This window comes from Stegodyphus dumicola, chromosome 12 (assembly GCF_044657685.1).
Source record: "Stegodyphus dumicola isolate Sdum_Otavi_A_Nest chromosome 12, ASM4465768v1".
NCBI classification, from domain to species: domain Eukaryota; kingdom Metazoa; phylum Arthropoda; class Arachnida; order Araneae; family Eresidae; genus Stegodyphus; species Stegodyphus dumicola.
Window position 1 is genome coordinate 102,642,322 of NC_140779.1, and position 12,278 is coordinate 102,654,599.

Genomic DNA, 12,278 nt, shown 5'->3' on the forward strand with positions numbered 1-12,278 from the left:
CGTACATAAGCTACACTTTTTCTTCACAAAAAAGCACATGAAAATCGGAAATGTGGCTTATATACGCGAATGATTAGTACTAATTATACAGAAACTTGTGGCAACACAACAACAATATTCTTTCAACAGCAACGCGTGTAACAGCAGCAACAACATAGCAGAGCATAAATTGAGCATAAAATCCATTGCTTTGGGATGAACATTACTTTCGACAGTCTCCGTTTTTAGTCATATTGGCAACGCTTTTGCGTAGTTATCGCATTACGACCAACGCCTTAGGGATTAATTCTCAAAAGAGGGGTTAATACTAGCTTAGTAACAGCATACAGCATCATCATTATTTATTAAATATCATGTTCTTCGCACTTAAACAATAAAATTCATTTCAACAGCAATATCGCAAAATAATTTTAAATTGAGCATATCTTTAGACTTTCCGACACACAGTCTCGCGCGCTAGAGATAAAAATGTTTTTCTGTAAAACGTTGGCTTGGCTCGCTTTGAAACCCTTGAGTTTTTTAATCAAAAATTCGTTTAAGTTTTTACAAAATATGAAATCGATAATAAAACAAATTTCAAATTCCAAATTCAGGCTTCCCTATGCCTATATTCGGGCCTAGATGTACGTTACTCAAAATCTGATATTTCTAGGTACCCTTGTTTTTTCACAATGCAAGAAACATAAATACATTTATGCAGACTCTTCATTATTTAATTTCTTTAAATATAATACAGGGCGATAGTATTTGGTGGCAACAATTTGAAAAGTGAACCGACATTTATAATCAAGCAACGCAAAATGGCAAAACGAAATTAATAGCCCTTCTGAGCTAACGCCCTTCGGGCTAAAAAAATATTGTAGATAGTAGATAGACTACCCCGGTTTACCTTTGAAAAAAATTAAATGATTAATACTACAGGTGCGGCTTAGACACACGAGAATACAGCAAATATTATGAAAGAATTTATAATTTAGGAAATTCGTGTTAAGTTATTAGATGATCCGGGGAGAAAAATGTTGAAACTGTTAACGTAACAACTAATATGGTAAAGAACGACGACAAAGTACATTCTTTGCATCTATTATGCACTTAATCGAATACTTGCATGCTTAAAGAAAATTATTAATGGACCAATGAACTCAAGAAAATTGAGAATATTACATCACTCGAGTCATACAGCACGCTTTCAGAGTTATTTCTCATCTCGACATTGTCGAGATGTCAAGAAAGTTACGTAAATTTAACGTGCTTCAGAACAAAAAAAATTACTATCTATCCGAAAAACAAAACACCGGGCGTATCCATGAAGCCCACATTCCGAAATGACCAACACGTTTTTTTTTAACCCCGAAGTGTAATTCTTACATACAGAAACCACCACGTGACCATAATGACCGAGTACAGCTTATTTAAGATCACTATGGCGTGTCGAGACTCAACGAAAACACTTTCCCCACTTTCAGCCAGTGACAGTTCCTTTTCACATCTCCACTGAGCGGATGACAACAGAATTTTCTAATATTTTTTATAAGTTCCTCTCCATACTTCCGTAACTCCTACAGTATGTGGATTTTCAGGATTGTGCTTGTGGTGGGTAAGTACTTTTCTGGTCTCGCAAAATTATGAAGGAATTTAATGCAATTTCAACTTTTAAATTTTAAATGTTTATGAAAATAGAATTTTCATAAACATTTAAAATTAAAAGTTGTTAATGAAAGTTTACGAAAGTTAAAAAGTTGTTCTGGAGAAACTTTTTAACTTTCAACAGTTTAACTTTTTAACTTTCGGAGAAAAATTAAATAAATGTGAGAGACAAGGTATTATCATTATTTATCCTCAAATTTTGTCCGGCTTGATAAAGATTCTCTGAAAACTATTTCACAATTTGTTTATTTTTAATTTAAATTTAATTTAATTATTTAATGATTAATGAAGTATGTTAGAATTACTTGGAAGAAATTTAAGTCTAAGCAATTAATATTTAGCTGTAAAATATTTGAATCACGAAGCGTAAACAACAAAATATGTTATGGTAACAAACTTTAGATTTCGGGTAGAAAATAACCATACATTTTATTTTCCCCCTTTTATTGTTTATGTATGTTTTGAGAACTATTTAGTAAGCAAAATCTTAAAGTTTATTTAAAGTATTTTTTATTTTGTTAATAAAATTTTAAAAGAAATTCTGACCATCAGATGTTTCTGAAAGTTTCAGGTAATGTATTCGATCCGCATGCAATTTAATATGATACTACTATTCTAGAGAATTTTAAACTATAAAAATGTCTTTCAGATTTTCTCAGGTTTAAATAAAACCAATTCTCGATTCCGAAAAATTACCTGGAGAAAAATAAAATAAAGTGTCTGTACATTTTTGTAAATTATCAAAATCCCAATCCATTTCCCAAATCTTTGTGAATCAAGCATTTTAATGGAAAAGTAATTTTTTTTAATGTCAGGTTATTGCAGAACTAAACGCTACTTAGCATTTCCTTCCATAGATTTTTGAAGTTACATTTTCTCTTTACTGCAAACAAAATTTAAATTCATTAGCTATTAAATCTACTTGTTAATCTTTTAACCAATAATCACGATTTGCGTATCACGCTGCAAACGAGAAAATTAAGATTTAATTTTGTGAGATTTAATTTTTAGATTTAATTATTTTGCATTTAATTTTCGTTTAAACTATTATGCGAAATATTTGAAACTCTTCAAATAGATGGACTTATATGGATTGTAATTAATTAGTTTTAATGGGGATTGTAATTAATTAGTTTTAATCATGTTGATTGTAATTAAGAAATTTTGGGAAAATCTTCGCTTGTTGGTAGTAATATTATACCTTTGATTTTATAACTGTTCTGAACTTTTAAACTACTGTTAATTCGTATTTATACCCAATAAAATATCTTTCAAGTATTTTATGGGATTTAAACAGTTTCTGTTTTTCATTTTGTAAAACTAGTATTTGAACCAAAATTACTGAAATTTTAAATAAGAAGACTTTTGAGATGTTAAATATAATTATTCAACATATAAAATAAACTGGAGAGTGTATTGGTGAATAAGCTTGAAAAACTGCTCCACTAGCTGCCGAGCCGTAAAATCCTTTTGAACGGATTAACCAAACTAAAACAAAGTGAAGCAAAAATTAATATTTCATTGATTGGACCACAAATCATTTATTAGTTAACAACTTTAATATTATGACTACAGCTCGGTTATTATGGTTGTTAGTAGAGCTAGGTATTACCTAGAAGATAGCGGATAAGGTCTGAATGCTTATGATTTAAGAGCAGAAGAACGCAGAAATTGTTGTTCGGGAAGTCTTTCTCTGCAATTTGTGAATAATACAACGAGAATGGTAAAAGACTCTCGGATACAATTCAGCAAAATGCTACTTATCAATAATGACATAATTAATTACCATTAGATGCTCACCAGTTTGTAACTAAAATTACATTTTGTTAGCTTCTTTGATTAATTAATAAACAGGTAATATATGAGGAAAGTATAGGGAATAATAGCGAATCCACTTCTATCTGGTATCCCATTTCACAAACTATTAAAATACATTAATTTGAGGAATTTCTTTCCATGGAGATTTAACACCAGAGTATTGAAGGTATTCCTATTTCATCCCACCTAAAATCTTGCGGTTAAAGTCTTCAAAGCGTAGAATTACATATGTTAATAAATTCTTACATTACAAAATTTAATAATGTATTATAATATTCGTAGCTGGTACTCTTTCACAGGAATATATAACCGGAAACGGAAGTTGTCTTTTTTACGCTTTGACTACGATCCTTGAACCAATACATGCGCAATTATATACTACATGATTTTAATTATAATTACTGAGAAATGTTATACTTGAGTTCACAGAATTTAGGGTAATTACTTGGCTTGTCACTTCAGCTGTTGAAATGATACCTTCTCTCCCGCTCATTTCGGTAGCCTTATTAGAGCTTTTAGCATTTTATTTCGTCATGAGAAATTTTGCATTACTACAGAAAAATGTTCAGATATGAAAGGAAACTCGTAACTACGAAACTATGAAGTCGCATCTGAAGCTACGAAGAAATTTGTAGGATCACCAGTGGAAAAAGAATTGTTGCAAAGCTGATTGTTATAAAGTTGTTATTTAGCATTTTAAAAAATTCCCTTTGATCATGGTACCAGTAAAACATTTATGTACAGTATCATATGAAGTGCTTCATTTGGGTACAGTGTATGTTTCATTCACTGCATTTGTACTTTAGTATTAAACAATGTTATACTATTAATTATGTGATTTTTGCTATAAAAATATAAATTTTTTCCCTTTATTTCTAATCGGAAATGCTCGTTTGGTATATGTCCAAGGATTTGGAACGGATTCATGACGCATATCAACGTACCACTGTATATCTATTAGTATGTAAGATTCTCACTGGTGTATTTCTCAGTTACTGTAGAAAGTGACAAATCTTAAGAACTAGTTAGCGAATAATCGCTTAAGTTCGAACAAGAAACAACAAGATGGAAGGGTAACTAACCCTTTATTATTCCAATAAGATTTAACAAAACTCCGTCTTGGAGTGTACAATCACAGCCGACACTTGGGCTTAAACTTAAGAGACTAAAAATTAAACTAAAACTAAGATTAACTAAAGAAATATAGCCGAAGCTATCAAGATTCTAATCGAGTTGGCCCCTTAACTCTATTTGACTACGAAGCTTATCAAGGGTCTGAGTACGGCCGAGCGTAATAACAGCTTTCAGAGAGAGAGAGAGTAGCCAAAAGGCAGACGAGCGTAAATTAGAAACTCGGATTCTCTCTAACTCTGTAAGTAACATCGCGGTTTAAATACCGCTCCTCCTCATTAAGTATTCAGAAAAATTCCAAAACTACGTTCTGGCCGGAAGTAGTAAGTTGAAGTTAAGAATTTGAGAGGAAAGAAACTTTAACTTAAAATTTAACTGTTAATAAAATTAACATAATCCTTACAAGTAAATGTTTTAGATATACCCTGTAGACTCCACGTTTTGATCATATGGGCCGGCTTGTGCTGTCTAGGAGGGTCAGGGCTGTGCCCTTATGATGATGATGATGATCTTGTAAACTAATGTCTTCAAAAGCATCGATACATGTAATGCAATTATTTCAATAATTAGATTTAAGATGAAAGCTAGAGTCAGGAACGTAAGAGACTAAAAATTAACAAGGCAAATGTTTGCTTATTTAAAAAATTATCAAATCTTTTTGTACATAAACAGTTAAAATACATTTGATATCTGTAATTCTAATTAACAATTACTGACATAATTTTAATTTATTTTCAGCAATCGTTTTTGTCCATGCTAAAGCTGAATCTACTGATTTAGAACAATTTTTTGCATCTGGTGTTAAAGAGGATGGTTCTGACTTAAATACAGAAAGACAGGTATATGTGTACTTTCTTCTACCTGGTTTGCTTCTTGAAAAAATAATATCACGATTTTTCACTCCTAAAAAGATCCTCTTAAAATTCCTCTTCCTAAAAATCCTCCTAAAATTCCCCAAAGTTCACTCCTAAAATTCCAAAAAATAATATCACAATTTCTTATTCAGAAAACCCTTAAGAAATAGTCATTAAAAAGAGCTTCTAATTCAAACTGAGATATGACAGTCTTTTCGGGAAGCGCTTCTATAATACAATGCAGCGATAATAATAAAAAAGCAGAATTTACATGAAATAGAATATAATTTACAGTAATTTACAAAATGAAAAACGTTATGAAGCGTTTCCTAGAAAAAAAAAGGAATTGTAAGATTTTACCGGGTAATTAAAAAGTCAGTATAAATTTGAAAACTTAATAAATCACAGAATAATGTAGATAGAGAAGTAAAAATTGACACACATACTTAGAATGACATGGGGTTTTATGACATGGGGAATGACATGGGGTTATCGGGCCTTTTTTCTTCGAGGAAATGCGTGATTCTGGTTTTGTAACTGCTACCGTGAGGGTGAGAGGTACGCCGATAAGTTACAGAATCGCATCGTCCCCAGCCTGGCTGATAAACACCTGCTGGAACGTACGATTTTTATGCAGGATGGCGCTCCACCCCATATTGCTAGACGCGTGAAAAATCTCTTGCGCGCGTCGTTTGGTGATGATCGTGAGCTCAGCAGCCACTTTCGTCATGCTTGGCCTCCTAGGTCCCCAGACCTCAGTCCGTGCGATTATTGGCTTTGGGGTTACCTGAAGTCGCAAGTGTATCGTGATCGACCGACATCTCTAGGGATGCTGAAAAGCAACATCCGACACCAATGCCTCACCATAACTCCGGACATGCTTTACAGTGCTGTTCACAACATTATTCCTCGACTACAGCTATTGTTGACGAATGGTGGTGAACATAGTGAGCATTTCCTGTAAAGAACATCATCTTTGCTTTGTCTTAATTTGTTATGCTAATTATTGCTTTTCTGATCAGATTATTGCTTTTCTAATTATTGCTTTTCTAATAAAACCCATGTCATTCTAAGTATGTGTGTCAATTTTTACCTCTCTATCTACATTATTCCGTGATTTATTAAGTTTTCAAATTTATACTGACTTTTTGATCACCCTGTATATTAATTACCCAATTATTATGATTTGAAATTCTACTATAACTTTTTTCCTGTAGTCCTCATCAGAATGTAAATTAGTTGTAGGATGTTTAAGCCGAGGGTTTAAATGTTGTAGAGTTAAGGCTTCTGGAAATTTCGCTTTGCATTTCCCGTCTTACAGCCAGCTCTGCCAAATTTATTTTGGCTTTAGCCATTTTGCTTTCCAACGTAAAAACATGCTATTAATTACTTATCCAGCTTAATTATATAATAAAGCTTAAGTATGAAATCCAGCTTAAGTATGTCCCTTTATATAGTCTCCGACTAGGTTACTTAGATTTGAATTGCAGTTTATGTCATTCTAATACCTCCCAACTGGCGAAGTTTCGTTCTATAACACAAGCAGAGCCTACTATTAAAATTCAGGAATTAATAAAAGAGATTGTTTTAACCTTTGTAGGACATTATCATTTTGATTCAGACAAGAACAATAGCTCGCTTGTCAGTCTGAAGGACAGAGATTTAAATTCTGTACAAATAGAACTCTGTAGGGTAAGCTAAAGTAGAGATTAATTTTATTAATTACAGATGATATATTTTAATACTGTAAAACTCAGGTAAACCATTATTATTTATTTTTCTTTCTTGTTGTTATTCAGTACTTCAATGATTGTCTGCAATGCTTAATTTACATCTGCATTTTATTTCACAGGATAGGGAAACTGCCAGTACTAATGAGCTTCTTCAGTTCATGAAACGCTCTGGATTGTTTCCAGCTACAGGTGTAAGAACTACAAATGTAAACACTGTTAATAACGAAAACAGAAATCAACAATTGTTAGCTGCTCTCCAAGCCATTAACAGACAGCAAACCAATCTTGGGTATTCACAGCAGTACATGCCTCAAAATTATGTAAATACGCAGCAACAAGTACCTGCTTTAATTCGAAGTTTACCAACAAGTAACTTGATTTATCAACAGCAGCAAACATCTGTAACAGCCAACAATAATCCTAATTTCGCTTACCAACAACAAACTCCTTTAACATCCAGCCTTGCCTACCAACAGCCACAATCCACCAGTACAAGCTCTAGCATTAAATTCAGTAGTTCTCAACAGAAAGCAAGCAATGATGATGGAAATCTTTCTTATCAACAACCTCAGCAAACAACCGATATTAACAAGAAACTCGATTATCCTCAAGAAAAGGAATCCAGTACTGATTCTCAGGTAACTTATACTCAGCTTCAGCAAAGCAGCAAGCCAACTGACGATAAAACTGCATCTAAAGCCGATAGGCAAGGAATATACGATTACGAAGCTCATGGTTACGATAATTCACATGCTGGAGGATATGGCGGAGGTTATTCAGGAGAACACTACATTTCTGAACCAGTGGGTTATAACGGATATAATAAAAATGTTCATATCCCTGTGCCAACAGTAGCCATTAAGCTTGATCCTTTGGGTTTCCTTAGACTTCTTCTTCAAGGTATACCGAGACCTATACTGAATTTAAATGGCAAAGTCTTCTTTGGTGTAGAACTTGGTAAAGGAGTGGGAGTTGGAATAGGGAAGGGAGTTGCGCCAGCACCTCATTATGGAGGAGGAGGGGGAAAAGTGATAACTCTAGGATAAAAAATTTAAGCATACAAATTGAGATAGACATGTGATATGTTATTTTGTCTGAAGGATTAATTTTATTATTTCCAGTTCTCCAAATTTTAAATTTGCATTTTTAGCTCATGAAATCTCACAAAAATGATGTGATAGAGAACGGAAATTTCTTAAATGCATTACATGTGAAATACACATTTTCATTTCATGCTGGGTCATGGTATTGGGTTAAGTAAAATTCAATATTTGTTTTTAATTTTGAAGGTTTGAAAACAATCATCGCTTTTCTTCTACAGATGAGTAAAATTGAACGAAATTTATGAATGTCATTATACTTCTAATTTTTATTTCGTCATATGAGAAAAACTACACATTACTAAATGCACCTATGCACTTTTGCTAAAACATATTGGAGGCGCAAAAGAAACATGTCATATTTTTATGCAAGGAAATAACTTCTTATTTCGTTATTAAGCTATTTGAAAAACAAATCTTACTCTGAAATGTTTTAAATGAAAATATGGAATTTCAAGTGCAATTTTTAATCACTGGGACACTAAATTGTTTTAGTGATAAGTGAGTTTTAAGTATTATAAAATAAATCCTTTTTGGGTGAATCTTTTTGTAGGTATTTGGTTTTAGGAACAATATGTTTAAGAGCAGTGCCTTTTCATGTGTATTTAATTGAGAAAGCAAAGCTTTTAAACTTCTTTTTCAATTCTCTTATTTTATTAATATAGGGTAAAGTTACGTAAGTCGTATCTTCTAAGAAAAAACATTTAAAAATCGTAGAAGCTATGAAAAATATGAGAATCCTGTGTGGTAATAGTTTTTCGTATTGTCGTTACAGATATTTATTACAACAAAACACCATACAATGTACTCTCTTGGATAAAATTAATAAAATTCACGAACACAAAATTAAAACGACTTAGACAATCAGTATTCTAAGTAATACCACCTATAGCTTAAATTGAACTGCGATTAAAATTGAACAAATATAATAAAACTTTTTCTCAATTAATTTATTTATAAAATTAATTACAACAATGGTCACAACGATATTGTTTCATTTTCTTGTCAACTCCACATAAGTCGTGTGTCCATCCTTTACATTTTAGGCACTGAATCATTTCTTCATAGATATTATAGGAAGAAGAACACGGTGTGAAAGAAAATATGTTGACGGTGTGAAAAAAAATCGTATTGCCGGAAAAGGCACAGTTGGCATGATATTGCGCCTAATTATTTAAAACGTACGACTTAAGAGGTGGTACGACTTGCCCAACCTTACTCATAAATTTAGTTATCAACGATTTCAAGTTATTTAGAGTATGTCAATTGCAAAAAATGTAAATGTTGTAGATTTTCATAGCCGAAGTTATTACTAATGAAGAACTACAGGTTTTCTGCAATACTTTTGAAATTTGCTGTGGATAATATATTTTTTCAATGTGGTCGCGTTTACTATATTCGTCACACTACCTTTTAACGTAACAAAAACTGGTGGATTTAAGTTAAGGCGTCGTGAAAGTTTATACTTGCTTATACTGACATGCATAATGATAGCTAGTAGACTACAAAGCTTAGAACCAGCGAATAACTGAAATATATAGCCTTATAGGCTTAAAAATGATGCGAGAATTGCCTTTAAATATTAAGTCAATAATCTGCCGAGATTTATTGTCACTTTCTCAAAACGTGTTATTACATTGCAGTATTCTTGCAATGTAAGGTGACATTAAATGAACTGATAATTAAAAATGGCTCAATGAAATGAGTATTTATTTCTGCTCTTGGCAGATTTGGGGCAATAGATGACTGGGCCCCCTCTTAATTGTTCCTTTCAAACTTAACCACTTCTCTTTAGTTATTATTGAGCATTTTCTTAATAATTAAAGTAGCTTTATATGCTTTAATAGAAGAAAATGTTTTTCGATGAATTTGTCATTGATATGTGCTATTATATATCATTTTTGATTCCTGTTTAATCCTTTTTAATCAAAAAGAATATTCTAGCCAAAATTATTTGTCTTCCTAAAGCCTAGTGTGGAATAAGACTTATTAGCAAATTATTCAGTATAATCTATTTTTACATTTGGATTGCAAAAGTCTCTGTTTTCTAACTGTTAAAGAAGGAAATTCATTAATTATTTTATAGTCTCTTTATACCTAACGTTCTAAATTATTAGCCCACAATCATTACATTTAACTGGCCTTTATAATGGTGCCATCTGGTTGCAAGGTTGACATAATCTGATTAGTCATCCCTCATTCTCAGGTATATTTTTTATTTAATTAAAGATAAATTGAATTTCTAATTAGATAATTAAATTCTTGGCTTGAAAAGGAAAAATATAAATAAAGTTAGGGAAATTTAATTTTTCAATACCTTAAACTAAATTTTCAGTACAAAAAATCGATATATTTTCCCCTCTTCTTTAGAGTCCCCCTAAGCTAGGGGCCTCCGAGTGCCCTTGTGGTACTTACGACCTTGTCCAAATGTATCATATTTATTCAGGAATATAATGCAGTGGTCTGAAAGCATTTTAATAATTATAAAGCTTAAATTTTGGTAATTAATTAAATCAACTTACGTTTTATAATATTTATTTCAAAAAGCTGCACATTTTTAGTTGTTTTGTTCTTAAACTATTTTTTTAGACAACTCGTTTCAACTTTCAATGATACTTCAAAAAGGATAGATTATCGCTACATTGTCAAATTTATTTATTTATATCATTTTTATCAAAATTTTAAAAAATTAGCAGGAAACATTAAATAGGGAAAGAACGTATAGTTAGTTTTCCTGTTTAGTGTTTGTTTTTATTTGATGCATCACTGCAAGGCGTGTACGATACAATGTAGTTTGCGATGAATTAATTGAACATATTTAAATATTTTAGTATTTTATGTACTGAGACTCTGGAATAAGAAAATGTTATATAAATATAAGAATGGAATATTTCGAACTCTAGCTTCTTTGTAATATGCCCTTGTTATCTAGAATAAGGAAATGGACTGTTATTAAAACAAAAATTCATTTGTTAATATTCATTTAAAAAATAAAGAGAAAATCTTACTCGGTTCTTGATTGTTGAGCTTCTCGAGAAAGTAACTTAAATGCATACTCCTTTATTTGGCATAAATAAAAAGGAGGCATATACGTTGCTACCTAATACACTACACTCGAAATCTACACCAGAACATTACCAGAGAAAACCACTAATGTTTATTAGCGTATAAAAGTGTATTAGCACCATTAGCTTGTAAGGGATATTAACGTACAAAAGTGTATTAGCTATAAAGACGTTTTAGCGCCATTTATAGTCTACAGTTCGCAAGAAATATAATGGTTTACAAATATACAAAGAAACTAATTTATAATATTCTCTAAAATAACAATAATGTGTAATAATCTTTATAAATATCTAAAAAATAGCATCATTTTCAATCATTTTGTATGTAACGAATTTTTATCTGTAAATTATTCTTTTAATATAAGATTTTTTAATATAATATTAATTTTGCAATGAATACAGTATAATTTTAAGGAGAAATATGTTAAATTTGAAATGTTTTGTTTTATAATATTTTCATTAGGAAAATGAGTATATTGTATATAGAAAAATATATTTGTATTCTGAAAGTTTTAAATATTGTAAATAATATATTATTTTTAATAAAACTTGCTTAAAAATGTGGTTTGTTTGATAATCTCACAAAAATGCTCTTATTTTTCGATTTTTTAAAAGTATTTTGCATGTAAAAGAATTTGAGTTGAAACATTTCTAATCTCATGAGAATAATGAAGTTTTCAAACTGTTTTTAACTCTATAGTACAAATTTTTAGCCTTTCCGAGTTTTCAATATTTTTTATATTTTTAATTTTTCTCCCACTGTTTGGATTTTAAAAGATTTGTTTAAAATTACATATTACATAAGCTATACATTAATGGCAAACAATATTCCGACTATATTTTTGTTCAGCAGTAGTTTCGTAATCTTAAATAAATAATAATTATATTTACGTATACAAATTTGCATTTTTCATACTTTCATGATCGAGC

The 12,278-nt window shown here is 31.1% G+C and overlaps 1 protein-coding gene across 1 annotated transcript; it reads left to right on the forward strand.

The window, feature by feature from the left end:
• Positions 1-1,457: 1,457 nt before the first annotated feature.
• LOC118185939 (uncharacterized) lies at positions 1,458-11,875 on the forward strand. Its single transcript, XM_035355914.2, has 3 exons — positions 1,458-1,597; positions 5,335-5,435; positions 7,303-11,875. Exons 1-3 carry the CDS (start codon positions 1,567-1,569, stop codon positions 8,227-8,229), a joined length of 1,059 nt encoding a protein of 352 aa, XP_035211805.1. The 5' UTR covers positions 1,458-1,566; the 3' UTR covers positions 8,230-11,875.
• Positions 11,876-12,278: the final 403 nt, after the last annotated feature.